General features: G+C 32.8%; 2 protein-coding genes across 6 annotated transcripts; one reads left to right on the top strand and one right to left on the bottom strand.

Moving 5' to 3' along the window:
* Nucleotides 1-455: 455 nt before the first annotated feature.
* LOC137930944 (proliferating cell nuclear antigen) lies at nt 456-3312 on the top strand. Its single transcript, XM_068774314.1, has 7 exons — nt 456-580; nt 701-820; nt 1016-1122; nt 1833-1990; nt 2108-2224; nt 2362-2537; nt 3079-3312. The coding sequence occupies exons 2-7, from the start codon at nt 707-709 to the stop codon at nt 3187-3189; spliced, it is 783 nt and encodes a 260-aa protein (XP_068630415.1). The 5' UTR covers nt 456-580; nt 701-706; the 3' UTR covers nt 3190-3312.
* Nucleotides 3313-5023: 1711 nt separating this feature from the next.
* Nucleotides 5024-20564, bottom strand: LOC137931005 (zinc finger and BTB domain-containing protein 42-like). 5 transcript variants are annotated; one of them, XM_068774387.1, is made up of 11 exons: nt 20410-20564; nt 18808-19176; nt 10828-11148; nt 10452-10713; nt 9601-9941; nt 9124-9299; nt 8625-8753; nt 8218-8329; nt 7301-7441; nt 6651-6818; nt 5024-6271 (listed from the first exon to the last, which is right to left on the bottom strand). In XM_068774387.1, the coding sequence occupies exons 1-10, from the start codon at nt 20540-20542 to the stop codon at nt 6670-6672; spliced, it is 2133 nt and encodes a 710-aa protein (XP_068630488.1). In that variant the 5' UTR covers nt 20543-20564; the 3' UTR covers nt 5024-6271; nt 6651-6669. The 5 variants fall into 5 exon arrangements, with proteins under 5 accessions (XP_068630488.1, XP_068630489.1, XP_068630490.1 ...); XM_068774388.1 differs by having other exon boundaries at nt 7301-7387; XM_068774389.1 differs by lacking the exon at nt 9124-9299.
* Nucleotides 20565-21728: the final 1164 nt, after the last annotated feature.

Here is a 21728-nt window from a genome sequence, read left to right as displayed (position 1 = left end):
CCGTTACATCATTTATTTCGTTTTAGTGAAGTTAATTAAATTATAATCTTGTCGGTGTTACTTTTATAACAAGATAAGAATATACTACTTAATACTTTAAACTTTGAAAACTATTCTATAAAAGAATATGAATGTCTAAAATACGGGATAAAAACGAAATACAAAAACAAAAAACGCATTTCTTCGTAACAAAAAAGGCCATTACTTAGGACTAAAAAATAAATTACTTTAAATATCTGACAGTACTCTATAATTTTTTTTAATGTAGAAATATAAAATCTTAAAGCTTTAAAAAACATAAGTTTTAAAAATTTATCATTTTCTGTTTTTAATAAAAAAATTATTAAAGTTCATCAAATAAAAAATCAATTACTTACGTTTTTATTTTTATGATTAATTTAATTAAACTTGAACACTTTAGCACTTCCCTTCGGTAGCTTGACATAATAAATTTTCGCGCCTTTTTACCGGTATAGTTTGCTCCATTGTGTCAGGTTTAGTAGCGGTCATCGGCATCGTGTTCAACGCAATTTAGCACTCAATTCTCTATAATCAGTAATATTTCAAGTTTATTGTAACAGTAAGTAAAATGAATATACAAAAGATTTTCTTGATTATCTTTATCGTTACTTGATCTTGATATCATGATGTAGACAACGCGTTTAGTTCGTTGTTTCGTTAATAAACCTAATCCTTCTAGGTAAATATGTTCGAGGCACGTTTACTTCGTAGTTCCATCTTAAAGAAGGTTTTAGAAGCAATAAAGGACCTATTAACACAAGCCACATTTGATTGTGATGATAATGGAATTCAATTGCAGGTACTTGTGCAAATATTATCAATTTAATTACTACACTGTCGACTAATGTTTCGTAAACAGTTCAAGTACTTACTGTAATAATTAATATAAAGATGTATAATTATACAACTTTATTATTGATTTAAATATTCAATTTAATAAAGTTACAATTGTTTTAATTTTTTAATTATTTTATATATATATATAAATTTCCAGGCAATGGACAATTCTCATGTATCTCTAGTTTCTCTTACTTTGCGAGCAGACGGCTTTGATAAATACAGATGTGATAGAAATATTTCCCTTGGTATGAATCTAAACAGGTAAGATGTTAGTTACATTTATATAACTAAATATACACTACATATACATAAATACAGTAAAACTTGATTGTTCATATTCTGGTAATTAAAAAACATTGACAATTCTCTTAAATAAATTATTCATTATTGGAGTACATCTGAAATCATATATCAGGACACATCTTGAATCATGTTTTACATTATTAACTTAAAGTTAAATTATGTAGATATGTTTCTCGGTCTTATTGTAAGTCTATGGGGGAGTCTGGCATTGGGCACCTTATATTCGAAAAATTGATGATAAAATTTTATTATTCAAAAATATCATGTTTGCATGAGTAAAGTGCACAACAGATTCTGTTGGTTTTTACTAAAATAGCATCTTGCGATTTTTTTTTCAACAGAAATGTTTTGCATAACAAGGTTTTCCCAAACCTCATGTAAATATGCATGTAAATAATATTTATAAGGAAAAAACATGTTTATTACATTTTAAATGTATTAATTTCATTAAATTTTGTAGCTTTCCCTCATTCCCTTCTCAAAGTTTTTGAATTTAGTAAAATTCATTCTTAGCTGACCTATACTCATAAAAAGAAAATTTCAAGTTGTCTAAGACTTATGGTTCCAGAGGTATTGTGATGAGTCTATCTAGATGAAAATCACTTAGGTTTATAAAGATTATCCATAACCTAGCAATACAGGTTATACAATAAACATTAATATTTCAGTATGTCGAAAATTCTCAAATGCGCTGGTGATAAAGACACAGTGACAATGAAAGCACAGGACAATGCTGATACTGTTACATTTGTTTTTGAAAGCCCAAATCAGGAGAAAGTGTCTGATTATGAAATGAAATTGATGAATTTAGATCTGGAACACTTAGGTAACTTGATTATTTTTATCCTTATTAATTTAATGCATGATGATTTATATATATATATATATATATATAGTAACTGACATTAGGGATATTATCTATAAACATGTCTTTATTTTGCAGGTATTCCAGAAACTGAATACAGTTGTACAATCCGTCTGTCCAGTGCGGAATTTGCCCGAATATGCCGTGATCTGTCTCAATTCGGAGAGTCTATGGTTATTTCATGTACCAAAGAAGGTAACATCAATTTTTTCATCCCTTACATTAGCTTTAAATCTTCTTGCTAAAAACTGACTACCATGCAGAGATATTTTTGTTGCGGATTGTGTATTTTGTGTGTTAAAAATAATTATTGGTGATGCAATTTGGCACAGGTGTAAGATTCTCGGCGTCAGGTGATATCGGTTCAGCAAACATAGCACTGGCGCAAACTGCCTCCATCGACAAAGAGGAAGAAGCTGTTGTCATTGAAATGGAAGAACCAGTTACCCTGACATTTGCCTGCCAGTATCTAAACTATTTCACTAAAGCAACCTCACTTAGCCCACAGGTAATTTAATATAACATTTTTAAACCTATAAATGTATTACATTCCTTTCATAACTAAGACAGTTATAATATGTATAGTTGATTTTTTTAACATGAGAAATAAAACTGTTTTCCTATCAACATTTACTGTAGCAGATTATAGCCTTGTCATATCTATGCACCTTCTAAATCTATGACACTTTTAGTATCCATGCTTCTTTTTGTATTTATGCCTTTTAGCATCTATGCCAATTTCAGTACTATGTACCATGGGATTGTCTTGGGAAATGTTTCAGGGAGTATCTAAGTACAAAGGGAAGTATCTGTGTGTGGATTTGTCCTTCACTAGATTGCCTCTCAATATGCTTTTCACATTGCATTGTCAAAACTTTGGTTGCTAGTAAAAATAGTATACTATATACTAGAATACATGTACATACATAGTATACTATTTTTACTGTCTAGCAGCATTTATTAAAAAAGGTGTGTTATGTTTTTAAATCTGTACTTGACATCTGTACACTATTTTGAATCTTCTTTCAATAAATAAATTTGTTTTTCAGGTGCAACTTTCCATGTCAGCTGATGTACCCTTGGTGGTAGAGTATCGCATTCCAGATATCGGCCACATCCGTTACTACTTGGCACCCAAAATTGAGGAAGAGGATAGCTAGATTATTTGTAATTAAGTTCTTTTCTATTTCTAATTAAAATTATTTCACTCAGTGTATATACTGGGTGTGTTTATAAAAAATACATGATTAATATTTGATAATACAATTACTTTCTAATTAAAATTGTTTTTATGTCCCCTTCAATACACATTTTATCATTTGTGGCAGGGGGTTTTACTACACTTCTCTTCACTTTTGAAAGTTTTCACAAAAGAATTGTTGTTGTCTCAGTGAGCTGGTTTCCGCAATCAAGTGGCACTGCGTAGCCCTGTAGGGTGCTACCCCCATACACCAAAATAGTACATGAGTAGCAGTCTTGTCCTTTTTCAGGCATACCCTGGACATAAGGGAGGAATAAGAACTGTACATAATATCTAATGTAAATAGATGTTTGTTAAAAAGACCATGATAGATCCCTGCCACCAAGCGCAGTCAGGGCAAGAATTAGTGTTTTTTCAAAATGTTTATTCCATTTAATTTATAACTAGAATGTTTGTTATGAAGCTACATGGATACCACAAGTTTTAAATTTTTGGTAATGCTAATGTCAATTTAGAATATTGCAACCATATGGTAAAATTGTCTAATTTTAGTTTTTTGTTAGCTCATATAATAACTTATTGACTATTATTTATTTTAAACTGTACTGAAATGGTCAATAGTTTATATGAAGCATCATATAGCTATTTGAGTTTCACAAAAGGAAAGATGCAATAGCTTTAACTAAATCTCGCTAAATAGCTTGGGCCTCATTGGCAAGCTCACAGTTCAATCCAGAGATTGACCGAAGAAGAGATCCATAGATAAATAAATATAATCAATATATAGCCCAGTGGATTGGCTAGTTGAAATGGCAATGGAGAGACGACAGCCTGCAGAATAGAATAGAACCTTGAGGATCTGGAGTAGACCTCCAAAGAGCAAGTGCAGAGGAGGAAAAATGACATTATTAAGATTGGTGGCCAGTGTTGGTAGTAGGTTCCATCGAACTGGTCCTACTGCAAATATTTACTTAAGCATATGATTCCTATATAAATATAGTGGTTTTACAGGTTCAAATCTGATAATTTTAAACCTTCAGTCTCTCGTAACACTAAAACATTAAATGAGTTAAGGTCTTGAAATGGAGCAAATCTGAAATTTTTAAATTATTTATTTTCTCATACTATGAAGTCATATAGTACAAACCATCTGAAATCATGTTCCATGTTACACATGAGTATTGACAAAATTATATTATCGTATTAAATTAATATTATCCTCTAATCATACATATGCAACACAAATGGAATGTCCAACTTAAAGCTCTCTGTGATAACTACATGTTTACAATAAAACATATCTAGAATAATGGAAATTATTCCGCAAAGTACAATGTTAGCATTTGATTGCTGACATAAAGGCAATACATAAATATTCTTAAAGTTCACCATCTCGCATTATCAACTTTTATGTGACAATATATAGAAGGCCCCACACACATGGTAATAATTAAAAACTTATATATAAACTACATTTTTATATGACTTACAAAATGACCAATGAATTTTTAAACAATATTACTAAAATTTGCTACGTAATATCGGAAACTAAACTCTACTAAATTGTGTTATGTCCATACAGCGGTACTAAAATCTCTGTACCGCGCCTTATAAATTGCGGTGAGGAGAAAACCGAAGAAGAATACGAGATATAACGATTTACAATATTTTGAAGCTTGTACGACCGTCGGGTAAATTCGAAATTATTAAAATTCATACATCAAATTATTAAATATAACCAAAAAATACCTTTTTTAAATAAAACAGTAATAATTAAATGTATAAGTTCGAATTTAATTCTATTTAGTATTATAAATAGAAAATATTTACTCATTTCCATCCACAATATGCTGCCTCGTTTTAAACTTGGTAATTACTGGACATACTGACTTTCAGTATACTTGTTTATTCGTATGACTGATGACTTTTTTTGGTGCAATCAAATAAAAAAAATTAAAAACCTGTATTATTTGTAATTTGTTGGTTTAGTCTAATTTAATTACAATTGGTACTGATTTTCAGTTGTTCGCAATACCCCATTGCTTATGGCAATATTTAAATAGCCTATTCTGGCAATATTTGCATCACTTTTGTATTCAAAACTTTTTCTGTCTTCTTCTCTTTCGTTATAATATTCGACCGCTTCAAAAATGACGGTTTTGACATCACGAGATAACACATGACCTATCTTTATATATTTATCTCATATGGACGAGTGCTGACGGAACAAAGTGGCCGATATTTTCCCCGTCTGGCCGCGTGCGTTCCTAAAGCGCGGTACAGCAGTTTCGGTCTCACTGTAAATAACATTGAAAAGTACTTTCGGTTCTCCACATTTATTTTATATAAATAGGCTTTAAATAAAAAGGTTAAAAATTTTTGTACATCTTCGATTTTTTAACTTAATTCTTACTCTTTGTTTTCAATTAAATTGTGTATGAACTATTTTATACTTAAGCACACTAAAGTCAATATCTTTACTTAAGTTATCTTAGAATTAAGACTACCTTATATTCAAAATGAAGTTTCTTAATATAATGTAGAACGAAGGGATTATATAAAAATAATTCACATTATAATCTTAACTAAGAAATTATTAAAAAACAAACGTCACACTGCGGAGGGTGGGCAAGTGTAAGAAGTGAAATGTTTTTTGAGTGTACCCGCCAAATATGAAAACTGATCTCGGGTTGATAAAAATACATTCTAAACTTTGAAGAGAGATTATGAAACTACACTGCGCAAGTAATGGCAGTATTAGTATGGCAAAAAAGCCGCTATTTTCAACACAGTCACACGACATTGTGATTCTATTTTCACTAAGTGGGTAATCAGAGTGAATGAAAAGATTAAAGTTTTCAACAACCAGAGATCAAAAGTCAAAATATAGGTGTAGCACTACTTCCACTTCTTGGCGGAGAAGAGTACGGCGCGTTGCTTCAGGAAGAGAGAGTAGCTCTGTTTCCGAAGCGCGCTGGCCGCTGCCTCGCCTTTGCCCTTGTCGCCCGACGCATACGCCCCGCGCCGGCCGCGACCTCTACCTGCAACACACACACGCTTCCCATTACAATCCATAGACAAATTGCACCAAAAAACTCAACCTCCTTTTTTGTATTATTATCAGCAAGTTTTGTTAGTGTTATTATGTGTTATAAAATACTAGGGTGCATAATTTTAATAACATATTTATGTAGCATAATTTAAAATCGTATAAAAAATAGCGACAAACATGATAAATACAAGAAATAAAAATAAACTCTTAAAAACAATATTAATCTTCATGGGTAAGTTTCATTGTTTTAATATTTGCACCATTAAATTGATTTTTATTAAAACTGTAGTCACAGTAAGATTATGTTTCGTATATAGTGTACATAACATGTTACTTATTAAAATAGGATAGCGTTGTGACGGACTTACCTGCCCCCCCTCCGCGTCCTCAGGACTCCCGCTTGACCTCCGAGGGTCCCGGCTCGTCGGGTTCTTCGCGCGGCGCCAGCTGGTCGTGCAGCGTGCGCAGATGCCGCAGCAGATTCGACTTCACATTGAAGCCCTTGTTGCACAGTCCGCACACGAATGGTCGCTCCCCTGTACCATATACATACATGACTAAATACTAGGATTATATTCTACTCATCAACATTAAACCATTGGTATAAATTAATTTTTAATAAGTATAGCTAATATGATCTTAATTATTCTAAGAACACATTCACTACATTTTATCTTTATATTTATCGTTCACACATACCCCAGCAGATCGACAAATTGAAATGGGAGTGGGAAAATCACATAGCGCGCAAACAGATTACCACAGGGGCCACAAACTTGCTAGTCAGCATAGGACATTCACCCACAAGGTGGACAACCCCCAAGACATTGGATTTAAGCAGTTTTCAACCGATACTGTGGTAAATCTATGGCGAGACCTTTATTCAGCAGTCGAGCTATTAACGATTATAGTGATTTATTTTTCGCAAAAATAGGTAGCCATTTATTGTACGGCAAAGGAGAAATGTAATATTAAACTGCAGAGGCAATAAATACCGCTATAGCACAACGATACTCACCGGTATGCGTTCGCATGTGTATGAGCATAGAGGCGTGCGAGGGGAATATCTTCTTGCAGTGCGTGCAAGTCTTGTTTTGCGCGCCCTCTGTGAAACGATTGTGACGTTTTGGTGGGGCACTGTTGTTTGATATGGCCAATTCTAGACAACCGACATTGAACGAAATTAAGATAAAAGGATCCAAACATTGCGAGCTGTATAAACATTGCAATGCTTCGTGTGTTACGAAAATCCAGAACCCCAAACTACAGTGAGAAGAATATTCGAGCGGGAAATCCGAAGCAGACAAAGCATTCCAAAATTCAAAAGTTTAAACATAGAACATAACTGAAGTGATTATCATGAGTGTAGCAAGGTTGTGGAGTAAAAAACAAAATAAAAAAACAATATACAGCGTACACACATCCAGGCACAGGAAAAGGCTTTACGGAAACATCGGAATTTTAAGTGTAATAAGATATTTTGGCGCCATTGTCGAGAATCGGCCACATACATAACAATCAGTTTTCAGCTATGTTAGCAAAATGATTATTAGTAACTTCATAACCTGTTAACATTAAAAGAATTGACAAAATTAGCAATTACACGACGTCAACTAAACACAACCATTTTAACAAATACTGAATATATATGATCTAAAAATATATAATATCTATTTTAACTATAATAAAATTTAAATTAGAAAGTTTGTTTCCCAAGTCGTGATTTAAAAAAAAACAATAAAAAGTTTAAATAAGTATTTATAGTTATATATTCAAATTGAGGACAAAAATGTTAAATTAATCACAATAAGAAACAAAATGATTGTGAAAATTATTTTTGGGCTATATTTAAACTATATCGATTTACTATAACATTCAAAATGTATAAATTAACAAAGATATTAACATTGTTTCTAAATATAAAATTAAACTAACCGGTCTCTGTGTGGGTGCTCTGTATATGTCGCACCCATTCTGCGGGGTTGGGAAAGTGCTTCTGACACAAATCGCAGCGTAATAGAGCCATTGTTTCTTCCGTGTCGTCGCTCTGGTGAGAAAAATAACAATAATTATACCTTTAGTCATATAAAAAATATTGTCAGAAGTGTTATTATAGTTTGATTTTTAAAATATTTCACTAGATTAATTTATTATTATTAAATAAAATTAATTGTCGTGCGACATAGATAACGCTCTACGAAGCCGAAATTAGCCGATTGTCTCTTTCCAAAGGTCGATGTGCAATATTTATCGCCGGATACTGTACCATCAGACATAAATTTAATTAAAAATTAAAGCTGTACAAAAACTTAATAGAGAATTAATAGGACAAAAATAGTTACCGCCGAGCGACTCTTTCTCTTTCGCGCGTGGGTGTGATCGGAGCGAGCGTGTCCTTGCACGTGACGCACCCACGCGCCCGGCACAGTGAACACCTCCGCACACAGCTCGCACGCAAGCGGACTGTACATCTGTCAATACATTGCATCTTACTCGACACATACATACACAGGTCATTTTTAATTCGATTCTTGAATTTATCTTTTCAGACATAGAACACCACCGCTGGGCATAGGCCTATAAATTTTGGCATTTAAAAATAAATGCATCCATTGTTTTTAACTATCTTAACACAGTCATCTATCCTTGTGGATGAACATATGCTGTTTGTCATTCCTTGATCTCAACTTCAGAACTTAAATCCCAGTGGCTTGTGGGCTATGTTGTCTGCCTACTGCCTCTACAACTTGCCAATCCTCTGGGCTATATATACAAGGTAAATGTACTGAGGCATACATACTGATGATATTTACTTCATTTTTGTAAAATAAGAGATCTTACCAAGTTATCCTCTTCAATATCCATATCCTCGCCAGGTTCAGACTTAACAGTCATCTCGGCATGGAACATCTCTGCTATAGAGGTTTCCTCCTCCTCAATACTACTTGCATCCCAGTCCGGTTCATCCTTCACTTGCACCTCTGTAGTAACATCCGCAGCACTATGGGGTGATTTCTCTGTTGAAAAATCAAACATGAACAAAGGAAGTTCACAGAAAATTTCTTGTTTGCAAATATATACAGCATTAACACAATTTTTCTGTAGTTTTGACTTTAAACTGCATATTATTAATAGGTTTATTGTAATAATTTAAAGTAAAATTTGATGTTTTATTTCCCATAACATGATAACTTTATTTTCCCATGTAGTTTGATTTAGCAACAACTAGGAAAGACTTAGGTAGGATAAGGGTTGGGCAATAGATTAAGGAACTTTCACACTTTGCATTCATACATAAGAAACCATTAGCAAACATACTTGAAGTCTCCGAACTGTTGTCCTGGTAATCCTCTCCATCTTTTGCATCATCAGTATCTGCATCAGTCTTAAGCCTCTTTGCCTGTCTCTTTTCAGCAGCATGTCTTCTCAATGTTCGTATAGGAATATTCTCATCAGTTGAATCATCAGATACACTTGCAGGTGTTGCATTGGTCGGAGTATGTGTGGAAACAACTGCAGTGGCCATGGAGGTCTCTGGTTGAGGTGCTGGAGCAACCAGAATTGTTTGACCTTTAGGTGCACCTGGACGCAACCCTGCTGTTGCACCAGCTTCACTTGTCTTTATGAACACCAGTTTAGGAGGTCCGATGAACATTGGCCTAGAAATATTAAATAATCAATTAAAAAAAATGTTCATCTAATATTATTAGTATTATAAGTTTTTTAATTATTTTTATAGGATTTTAATATATGTGTGTCAACAAAACTTCTTACTGAAGGAAGTTATGAATATGTGATAGACCTTTACATATAAAACTTGTACTCTTAACTGTCAAGGAAAAAATATTTGAAGTTAAAATTGAATTAATTATCTTGTGTTTTAATTTATTAGTGAACAGTCTTCTCATAAACTTAGCAATAATTATTAATAGTCTTGACAGAATTTTCATACATGTACTTTTTTATCCTAGGTAATCAAAACAGTTGTATCTATTAGTCAATATTTAAACATGAAAAATAGATCACAAATTCATATTAAACATTGCAATGGATATATTAGACAACTCAATATAATAGTCATACTATCATTATCTTTTATGAATACTACATTTTACAATAAGTGAAGATCTACATAGATATCTTAAAAAAAATTAAAATGGTACTCATACCTTGTAACAGTGCCTTGAGGCTGTACAGGATTAAAAGCTTTAATAATTTTGTCATCTTTCTTAAGTGCTATCTTTGTTTGTATTTCCTCAGGTTTTTTGACAACAGTAGGTTGTTTGCAGACAGTAGTTGGAGAAGCTACTGCAGTAGTTTTCTCGGCAGACGCAGTATCCTCATCAGCTTGCCTCCAAAGACCTCTGATCTTCAATATCTCACCAGCCTTTAAAACCGTGTCTAAAACTTCATTTGAAACTGTTGTTTCACCTGTAATATTTATACATTGGAACTATTTAATAAAATAATAAATACATTGTGGTGTGTAAATTGTTAAAAAAATAGTATTTTTATTACGAAATAAGATATATTAATTGTACACACCTTTGTACATATATTCCACAAGAATTTTGAGGGCCTTTGTCGATATTTCCGACGGTAGGACTACGTAAAGCATTCCACCCATTCTGGACACAGAACGTTGGCCTTCCAATAGGCTGCTCAAGTAAACACTGCATGAGCTCAAGATGAACTTGTGCGCAGGTATCTGCGAACCGTCCATTGTGCACAGCACCACGTCCGTAAATCGCTCCGAGCGGAGCAGGGCCGCTACAGAGCCATTTAAATGCGAACTGTGTGAGTGCCATTTCAACTGATAAGTGTCCGACGAAGTCATTTCGATTTCATATTGCTTACTCAAACAATCTAGAACATAAACAGACAAAATGTCATTAATAAACAAAACGGCGCATTAAACACAAACAAATTTAAATCAACTCCAGTGTCACAATAAAACTATTTATAAATGTTATAGTAATACATTGCATTACAAATTTAAAAATACTGTTTCACAATTATTGTGGAAAATTGAAAACATGAGCAAGAACGATCACAATTCAACTGTTAAAACACTGAGCGACGGAAACGATGTACAAATTATGAGAAATTTTTATTAAAAAAATAAATGCCGGATGTATTTTGTTAACAATTACTTTAATTATGTAATATTTCTTTTCTTTTTGTTTTTATTTTTAAGAGATTACCTCAAAAGACAGCTATTAATAAAAATTAAAAGTACGCTATTTGATTACGTTCATAATTTCTTCTAGAAAAATTTCAATACTATGAGGAACGCCAAGTATATAACAAAAATTTACGCGCAACCACCGCGTGCGACCCTCTAGTCCGGTGTGCAGCGGCTGCGGCTGCAAAAATCGATGGAATTCGTATTGATTTAACTCCAAAAGCGGGGTTGCGCGTTTATCTCATCGATCCAAGTCGACGAACGTGGGTCGGCGACGGACGCGCTTGCGCCGTGCGCGAGGGGCGAGTCGAGTCAGGCGTCGTTGCCGGCGCCCGCCCCGCCAGCTTGCCGCAATGCCACCCTGTTCACGCGCAAATTGCCACTTTCCATGAACTCCCCCATTGCACTTTACAGCTATATTGCGTATACGTAATACCAGCACACAAGTCACTAATAGCGCCCTATACCCGTTAAAATATTGCTTGTTTATTTACAATAAAGAAATTTCTGTTTTGTTTTAATCTTTTCCACTATTATATCTCTTTCAGATCGATCGACTCTAGCCCATCTATTAAGACATAAGTTACAGTACATTACATCTATTAAGACATTAGCTACAAAACAATATATTCAGCATTCAAATTTTTACGACTTATTACTACAATCACTAGGCAGTTTTTGCTCACATATTATTAGTATATATTTCCATAATCCATCAGTATTTTGACTCCACGGGGTAAGTTTAGTCGATTGTAATTTTTTCCGATGATACAAAATTGAAGCATATTGACTGAAAAATGACGAGACAGTAAAAGCATTCACCCTATGTTACGCTGTTACGTAAAGTTTTTTTTTAATTTATTTCTGCGCAACACGATATCAGCGCTCAACCATAAAACATTAGAAGGTATATCGTCTCATTAGCACGGTACTTTCGAACAGGTACTACGTTTTTAAACAGGAACAGGGCAATGAATTCAAATTATTTATTTCATGTTTACATAGTTTCTGTTATTTTTTAGCTCCTACATATTTCTTTGTCATTAATTATCATATATTTTTACTGAAAACCAAAAAAAAATCAGAGCTAAAACACACCAGCGCCGCATTGTAAGATTTTTGTGTTATATTTCAACTACTGTAATTTTTTTTGTATGCAGAATAAAATTTTCTTGCGAATGCATTTGTGTTACTGTTGATTGGACAATATACGTGTTGCATTATATATAAGTAAAATATTTACATATTTCGTTATAAACAAATAATAGATTACAAAAAATACTAATTCAAGCAACGTGGTCGTCCGCATGTTTGATTTTCAACTAATCACAGTGTAATTTGTTCTTAACTTGCATAAAGTCGTACACCTACGATCGCTTGTAATATTTACTCTATTTCTAGTTTTTGAAAACGACTAGTGAACCAAATGAAAAAAAAATCACGTTAACCTAATTATCTGCTAAAATGATTATTTTAATCTAGAGGCTTTTGTCATTCAACTATACTTAAACTATCTTTTTGAAAAATTCTTGGAAATTTTAATTATTATTGCCCTGTGCTGAACCTTTTGTAACTCTCAAAAAATACTTGCAGCGGTTTTTGCTGTGCCGCAAAACCTTCAGGATGGTTTGGAAAATGTTTTCGAAGATCTGGCGACACCTTGATGATGTATTTTTCAAATAATAAATCACATTTCTTCTTTTGTTTAATAAAAAACATATCCGTCTCTATTCGTCATTGCACAAAATGTATTTTTTATATTATTTTCGAAATGGAACTTAATTATGATTCACCCTATATTACTGTTACACAAACATTTTGAGCCTTTACTTTTGTTGTGTTGAATTAGGTATTTACGTGATAAACAGTTTTTAGCCAAATTAGGAAGGAATAAAAACCTTTAAAAATTTTATTTCAGCATTATTACGAATTATTTATTATTCATTGCTTTATTATTGTAAAAACACCTATGTAAATATATATAAAGTGTTGTAAACAGTAAATATGTTTTAACCAAATTAGATCATCGGTCACAATTTTAACTAATAAATAGCAAAATTTATTATAAAATTTTATAAATAGAATTTAACAAAGAGTTTTTTATGTATAAAAATTAATGTAGGATATCAACGCAAAAACGTTGAACGTATAACAAGCGTTGAGCTGAGAACGGGCAGCTCGACTTGCGCCAATCGCGTGCGCAGACGATATTGATTTTTTACGTCACCCCACAGTCGACGCATTTCATCCCCCTTTCCACCATAACAATAACTATAACTACGCAATAACTAGATGCATAGTAAAATATAAGCCCAGAAACAATATGTATACTTTTACCTTCAAATTACCATCCTGTTTTTATATCTAATACTTCAATGTTGCCAATTGTTTCAATCGCGGTGAATTGGCGAGAATTACATTTATATTTTTTTTCTATTGTTTTTTGTATTTTCCCCAACCCCGCCTTTAATTACGGAGCAGTAACGATCGGCTATAAAAATTAAAAAAATAAACGACTTGGTGCTTTACTGAAAATCAACGCAATAGTTCGGGTTTAGCTGTACTGCAATACGTAACAGAGTACGCGTTTCTCATTGTCGGTATTCTTATCTGTTTATGTCTTGACTGTAATAATTTTAGATTAAGCTTTCAATTAAAATCATCTATATTTTTTATTTATGGTAACTGACATTAACGAATATCTACACTACTACCTTTATTTTTCCGAAACTATAAACTTTGGTCTGTTGCATAGCTAGTTATAAACGCATCAGACGGCTTATTACAGAATAATGTGCAAGCTAAGCAAGAGATAATATCTACTTCTTTGACTTCCCTTTGACGAATAACCTGGCAGCAAAACGTTGTAAACATCCGTCTATTTAAATATTGTACAATTTAATATTAAGGGATGAAATACAAAAGCGTGTATAAAAGACAAAACGTCCTTCGCAAGTTCGTCGTGATGATGCAAGCATCGGCTGGCTTGGTCCTTTTTCTACAACTAATTAATGAAAACCTAGGCATACTACCTTTAAAAGAAGGGCAAGCACTAATCCAAATTAAATCCGGTATAAATGTTATTAAAAAATAAACTGATTATATTAAAAACTTAGCTGTTAATAAATTGACCCAACTTTTACCAATTTAAGCTACGCTCGGTATAATAAACTCACTGGGTTCCCTTATTTCATATCTTAAGCGCCATGTGTATCTTTTTGTCATACAGTGTCTAGAACACTGTGTATTCAAAAGTATACCCATCTTTCTACTTAGTAAACGCGCCGCGTATCCTTTAGGAACACGTTTTCTGTACATCTATTACACGAGTCGTTTCACAAATAGAATGTTTTGTTACAACTTGGGAAGCTTTTCGTAGTTTTCCGTCGATGATTTTTCCTTGTCGACCGTATATTTTATAACATTCAGAACATCGAGCTATCTTTTATATTCGAGACCAGGTAATGTTTAGCACTGACCGAGCTAGGTGTAGCAGTCACTGATGTGTGATTGGACCTTTCGAGCATACCTGTAACAACTTGTTTGCGAAACTCTGTGATTGTTAGTTTTTTTTTATAGGTATACTGGTTATACGATAAATGGGCGTTCACCAAGCTGGTTCCCCATATAATTTCAAAATCAGTTTCCGACACCATTTGGTGCATCTACGTAAAGCTGACCTTTAAGTAGCCACCTGGTCACACACATCTTTTGATAATTTACCTTGATTATAATCTTCAATACATGCAGATTTTCTTATACCTCTTCTGTTCCTTTTCGCAACAGTTTTTAGACGAGATTGCTTTGTGGAAAATATAAGCACATCTCGCTTGTCACGCCATTGCAAAGCTATGATTTCTTCACTTGATTGCTGAGTTGCTATTTCAAGTATTTGAGGCAAGTATTTTCTGTTACTTCTCAATTTCCCTACTAAGTGTGTCGATTCTTTTACGCATTCGCAGTGGAACACTTGTGTAATAGTTGTCTGTGTACATGGTTTTGTCCTCGTTGAAAAGACCCTCTACCAAATATAGTACTACCTTTTCTGAGACTTCTGTGTTAGGATCCTTCGATTTACCACAATGTACAATTTAAAATTTTGACATATCATCTCTGGTTACTGGAGTCCATACGTGGTTTCTTCCTACTGTGTTGCATATAAGTTGGTTTGTTCTGTGATATATTCTAGAATATTAGGGGTTAGAAACAAATCATACTAGTCTATTGGATTTGCATTAGCTAGTTACCCGACATAAATATCCTTCATACCAGAACTTGGTACAGTATAATCTATGGCAGGAGGATCATCATGACTTGGCATTTCCCATTGTATGTTGGACAGTTTTTCTTCCTCCTCTTCTATCACTCTTGTTCCGAAATTTGAGCATCAGTAGTACCAGAAGTACTCGGCACGTTTGGTGGTTGGAGTTCTAAATCGACAGGAGCTGTCCTTGATGACCTAAGCCGTTCTATTTCAGGCAAAGGAGGTATATTAAACACAGCCGAACAAAAAAAAACTTTGAATTTTTTTAAACGGGGTAATGATGCAGTAAGGTATGATTCCTTAATAAATAATATAAAATAAAACAAAATAATTTACTTAAAATGATAACAACGATCACCAAGTAAAAGTTTTTAAAAACGTTTGAGAATGTCAGTGACATTAGTAAATATAATTGTGCCCAATTAAACAGAGCAAATAACTGTATTATAAAATAATCAAATGATACTTATAATAACCAGCACTCGCAGAAAATTATTAACAATTTATTTATACATAATTTCCAAAAGCTCTGTGTAAAATTAAACGAAGTTGAAACTAGTATAGCGTTTAGTAAACTAAGAATGTTACATTTAGCTATCATAGACAATAAGGAATTAATCTTAATATTAAAAAATATGGTAATATTATAAAATGAGAAAGATGATAAATTAATATTTCCCGATAAACCGGAAAATATATTGAATTTGGAATAAAGTTTTGATTTGAAATCATATGTTTAGGAAAGTCAAATTACGTTCATTATGGAAATGACATTGGCAAACCAGGACATTTACACTTATTACCAGGTTCTACCGCTTCTCATCACCGATATCCTGAATAACACTTAACTAATTGTCGCTAAATTTCTCTAACTTTTGTCGAAGGGGTTGAAAACTTTAACCCTTTATCATCCCTGCAGTGAGATTGACAAGTCTTTATTTTTCTACGAAGAAGATTCTGCATCATCTTTGATTAAAGACATGTGTTACAAACCTTATAACTTTCACGAATTAAACAACGCAATGTCACCCGACTATGGTAAATATAGAAGAAACCAAAATAGTGAAAATACAAACAAATTGCTATATGGTATATACAAAATCAAACCTCATTCTTACCCGTAAATGTAAAGAAGAAATAATATACCAGCATATCAAAGGCACATATATATTAACTATTGACTATGAATTCGAGGTGAATATAAATTGTTTGAAATTGAAAAAAAAACCAAGGTAAATTGTAAGACTTGTCTGTATCGCCACCACCAATCATCGATTTACTTAAAATTTCTTTAGCAAAAATGACACCCACAAAAAGAAAATTAGTCAATTTAAACCGAGATAGAACTCAATAATCTACAGCATATAATTAGTGTTCTAACAAATGTTCAAATTTAGTTAACACAGTTAATATTGGAATAGGGACATCAATTTCATATGTCATTATTATTTTAATTGTAATTTCATATTTAATAAAAAATATATTGTGATTTGAAATTCTCGGATTCCAAAATCATCCGATATTTTTGAATTTAAGGAGGGAAGGGTTATAAACACAGCAGACGGATGTTTACAGAACAATGCGTAAGATGATTAAGCAAGAGACAATATATACTTCTTAGACTTCCCTCTGACGAATAGACTGTCTGCAAGACTATAGTAGTCGATACTGTCTATTAAATTACACCTGAATGTTGATTAAAAAAATCCGCATCTCTGTTCAGTGGATGTCGCTGGTAAATCAATAACCCTAAATACGTAATTAATGCTTTAATTACTTTGATATTATTATTCAATGAATGTAAGAAACTCGTCAAAATCTGTTCCTAGTTTTTAAATGTGCCGAGTTCATTTCAAAGGTCATGACTTGCATCATACCTAGCAGCGTACTGTCTTTTCTAATAAACGTTCATCTTAATACAAAAATCGCTTAATTCAATTTAGACTCAAATTTAGGCTTAATTATTATTACTACACTCCTGGACATTTCAGAATAACTAAAGGCCTTACTTATTTTCTGTTGATATAAGTGCTGTTAGTCCGGAGGCTTTTACAGCTTCATCTGAGTTGAGTTCACGGAGCGAAAGGGTCCCTGAACTTAAAACTAAAGGCCTATTACCTATATACATCGTACATAGCAATTATACCGAAAACATGAAATTTTAAAAAATTGGTATTTTAATGTTTTTAAAATTATTGAATTCTTTAATACGAAGTGTACTGTGGAATTTTGGAGCCTCGATTTTGATGATTGATTTATTTTATTTAATTTCCTTTATCGATTGAAGAAAACTTTATTAGTTAAGTTGGGATAGTAATATGAAATATCAGTTTTGCTCGCATGACTAAAGTTAGAACTTTCATTAAAAAGTGCTACAATTACAATTATTAATTAGACTGAAATATTCCGACCGCACAAGTTTGATTTTTCACACAAAAAAATGATACTAACACATTGGAGAGCATAAAAAATGTAAAGTTTACAAGTGAAGTTGTATGCAGAAAGAAAGCTGGTAGCCGGCATTCTACCAGCGCTTATCGGCGTTGGATCGTTCCGGTAACAGCCACGCAAAGAATGCATGTTGACTCCGGGACTATATTACGAGTTTCTAGCAAAATGTCGTACTCATCGGACGTTGATTTGGTTTTGTTAAAAAATGTGTATTTCAAAAAGCGAAAACGAGCTATGCATCTCATAAATAGAGAAAAGAAACATTTCGGAGAAAGCGATCACTCGAATTGAAATTTGATGATCAACTATTTTAAAGATAAATAAGATTTCCTGAAAAAACATTTTATTTCATTTTGGACGTAGTTAAATAACATTTGATGAAAAATTTGTGTAATTGACATAAACAACAAATCCTACTATAAGAAAGACTTGTGGATACCATTTGGTAAGTATTGAACAATTCTTTTTATGGCTTAATTATTAAAATATTAAGTTATTCGATTTGCAAAAAGATTATAAGTAATAAAATCAAATATTTTATTTTTTAATTAGTCAACTTAAAAAATTTTTGCTTTAGAAGAGTAAAGCTCTCTTAATAAATAATAAATAAAAATGTTTGACATACCTACATGTGGTAATTCGGTGTTTGAGCTGCCTTCATAGTCAAGTGGATCATTGAAATTCCATGAATCTGGATGGGAAGGATCTGAATGGTTTTGATCGAGATTTGAATCATCTTGGAAATCAAAGGAATCATTGGTTTGTTGCACAATTTCCTCTGATATTTTAGATGATGGACGGTTTGATGGACACAAATTTCCCGAAAAATTTCTTGACTTGATCACATCTTTCAGGAACATTAGAGATTTGTAATAAGGCCATTTTGACTCGGACGAAATTGAAGCTTCATCTCCAAAACGAGAACTTGGAATTTTTGTATATTCTACAGAGAATTGGTCCCTTAAATATTTCCATTTCTTCCTGAGTTTGTATTCTGAAAAATAAAATATTATAATACTATTTCAGGTATCTTGCAACTGGAACTTCGTTTGCGCATTTGGAATTTGAATTTAAAATGGGAATTTCTGCTATAAAGGCGATTATTGTCGAAACAGTCAATATATTATGAAATGAATTACAACCAATACATATGCCTGTACCTGCAAAAGAAGTTTTCCGCTTTATAGCAAGGAACTTCAACATTATTCGAGATTTTCCGAATGTTTTAGGGGCCATCGGCGAGAGGAGAGGCATGTACGCATAATCTGTCTAGATAGGTTAGGGTCCATGTTTTTCAATTACAATTTTTATTTATTTATTTGCGAGCAGATGCAGATGCAAATTAGAAATTAATAATAGTTGATGTTAGTGGATTTGCTAAACAAAGCGACGGCGGAACATTCTAGACTTTTGAATTATATCGAAATTTAAATACTGGGAAAATGGATAGAATGTATCGAATGTTATATTGATTCAGCGGTAACAATTGTTAAGTGCATAATAATATGTAATATAATGTGATAAATATATGTGATTATAATTATAAAATAAATACATAAAAAAAGACATCGACTGTAACTTCACTTCTGTCAATACAGTACACATAAGGAGACAGGTTACAAATGAAGCAATGGAAATCAGAAATGTTTACGTTGACTATTATACATTGACTTGAAATACTTAACTCTTAACTAACTGAAACTATAATAGCTATCATACTCTTAGCTGATGCTCGTGGTTTAAAATATTAACCAAGAATTTATTTGTCAAGATAGTTTATACATGTATAGTTTATACCCAAAATAAGAATAGTATTCAGTGAATAATTCATGCAGTGCCATCTAGCCCCAAACTGAGCAAGCTTGAATTGTTTTAAGGGTACTAAACAACAGAGATAATACAATTTTTTTTTTGTTAAATAAAAACTAAGTAAAAAAAAAGTAAAAACAAAAAAAAACACCCAGACTCATGCCAAACACAAATGTTCATCACATAAATATTTGGCTTGTAGCGGAAATCGAACCCATGGCAGGCGGACACAGAGCAGAGTATTTTGCCACTACACCAAACCTAACACTCATTAATTTTTTATTCTTATAAATTCCTAAGACAAACTTATCCAACATAGAATAAATCGTTAATTTAATTAAAAATAATATTGAAATAAGGGACTTCTGAAACTGACTCGATCGAAATGGTCGATCAATAAAAAACAAATAATACTCACCGTCTTGATTCATTGCCTCGCTTATTTCCTTCCAACATTTTTCAATCACGTATCTATTACGATACTTTTCATTGCTTTTGTCCCAAAGAGGTGGTTTACTAAATACTAAGGAAATTAATACGTCAGTATCCATTTTTTATTTTGTTTTATTTGACGAGAATTATGCGTGTTCTACGTAGTTTTATAAATGTACAAATGGCGGTGCCAGCGCTGACCAGCGCGTTTCTGAGCTTGTCGGAACCTGTCGGAGACGTTCGGCACTTACCGGCGCTGGTTTTGTATGTAGAAACTCGGCGCCTATTACCAGCGCACTATATTTCTTTTTGGAAGAGATTTTTTTATGTTTAAAAAGGTTAATTTAATGCATTGCTTCTAATCGATAAAATATGATCGCATATATTTTATTAACAAATGCGTTTTAATGTTAATTGATATTTTTATGAGTTTCTCTAACACTGTCAATGTTTTTTAAACGTTAGTACGTTTTACTGTAAGAGGACAATTGTTAATCAAAATTTTAAACAACCAGATAATTTTAGTAATATTACTGACAAATTACGAAACATGAACTCTTATACACATACTATAAATATTTAAAAATTATATTTTCTGTGCCTTTATCAAATGAACTATAGATTTCTCTTGGCTGATTATATGCATTAACATATTAATTATAATCCACTTATTGTTATATGTAAATTGACGTGTTAATAAACCCTTGTACGCTTTCCTCGATTCACTTTGATGTTATAAATTTTATTTTGTGACTGAAGGTCAATCTTTGTCTTGCTGGCATTTTCAGTTTTGTTTACAGATTTGAAATGGGAGAGCGTTGACCGCTTAATTTAAACCTATCACTTAGTATTAAAGCTTATGGGTTCCCTGGGAACTTTGGCTTTGGCCGTTGTATAGATTACAAATGGTAGAGAAGTCGCCGACCTCCTAGATCATTTGGGTGGCCGCCCAAAGAGAGCAGAGAGTGAGCCTTAACTTAGACTGAAGTACGATATCTCTTTAACTTGCAATTCGAATTCAAGAGGACCGAACCTTGGTTTCTTTGGTTACTATTGTCATAATTACGTTACTACTTATTCTTAAAGCACTAGAGGAATGGCGGTAAAATTTATTGGAGAAAACCTATCCGGAATGTGGGGCGTGATCAGTCGTGCATCTCACAACGGTGCGTCCCAGAAGTAATTGTTTTGTGTATGTGTAACTATAACTAGCCGTTTTGTATATGTTTTACCTAACAGCGTCATCTAATTGTAACATTAATCGCAGACATTTTGTAGCATCTTCTAGTAGAATCGTCTCTTGGT

The sequence above is a fragment of the Battus philenor genome, unplaced genomic scaffold, assembly GCF_028537555.1.
Source record: "Battus philenor isolate CCGP_79_NKW_IND1 unplaced genomic scaffold, ilBatPhil1.0.hap1 SCAF_7, whole genome shotgun sequence".
NCBI lineage: Eukaryota > Metazoa > Arthropoda > Insecta > Lepidoptera > Papilionidae > Battus > Battus philenor.
Note: the sequence above shows the minus strand (reverse complement) of the source record. Positions and strands in the feature narration are given on the sequence as shown.

Coding starts and splice junctions, on each gene's coding strand:
- LOC137930944 (XM_068774314.1), top strand. CDS start 707: ATGTTCGAGGCACGTTTACTTCGTAGTTCCATCTTAAAGAAGGTTTTA. Junction 821..1,015: donor ATAATGGAATTCAATTGCAG/GTACTTGTGCAA, acceptor ATAAATTTCCAG/GCAATGGACAATTCTCATGT. Junction 2,538..3,078: donor CAACCTCACTTAGCCCACAG/GTAATTTAATAT, acceptor TTTGTTTTTCAG/GTGCAACTTTCCATGTCAGC.
- LOC137931005 (XM_068774387.1), bottom strand. CDS start 20,542: ATGGATACTGACGTATTAATTTCCTTAGTATTTAGTAAACCACCTCTT. Junction 8,330..8,624: donor AGAGAAAGAGTCGCTCGGCG/GTAACTATTTTT, acceptor TTTTCTCACCAG/AGCGACGACACGGAAGAAAC. Junction 6,819..7,300: donor ACACATGCGAACGCATACCG/GTGAGTATCGTT, acceptor TATATGGTACAG/GGGAGCGACCATTCGTGTGC.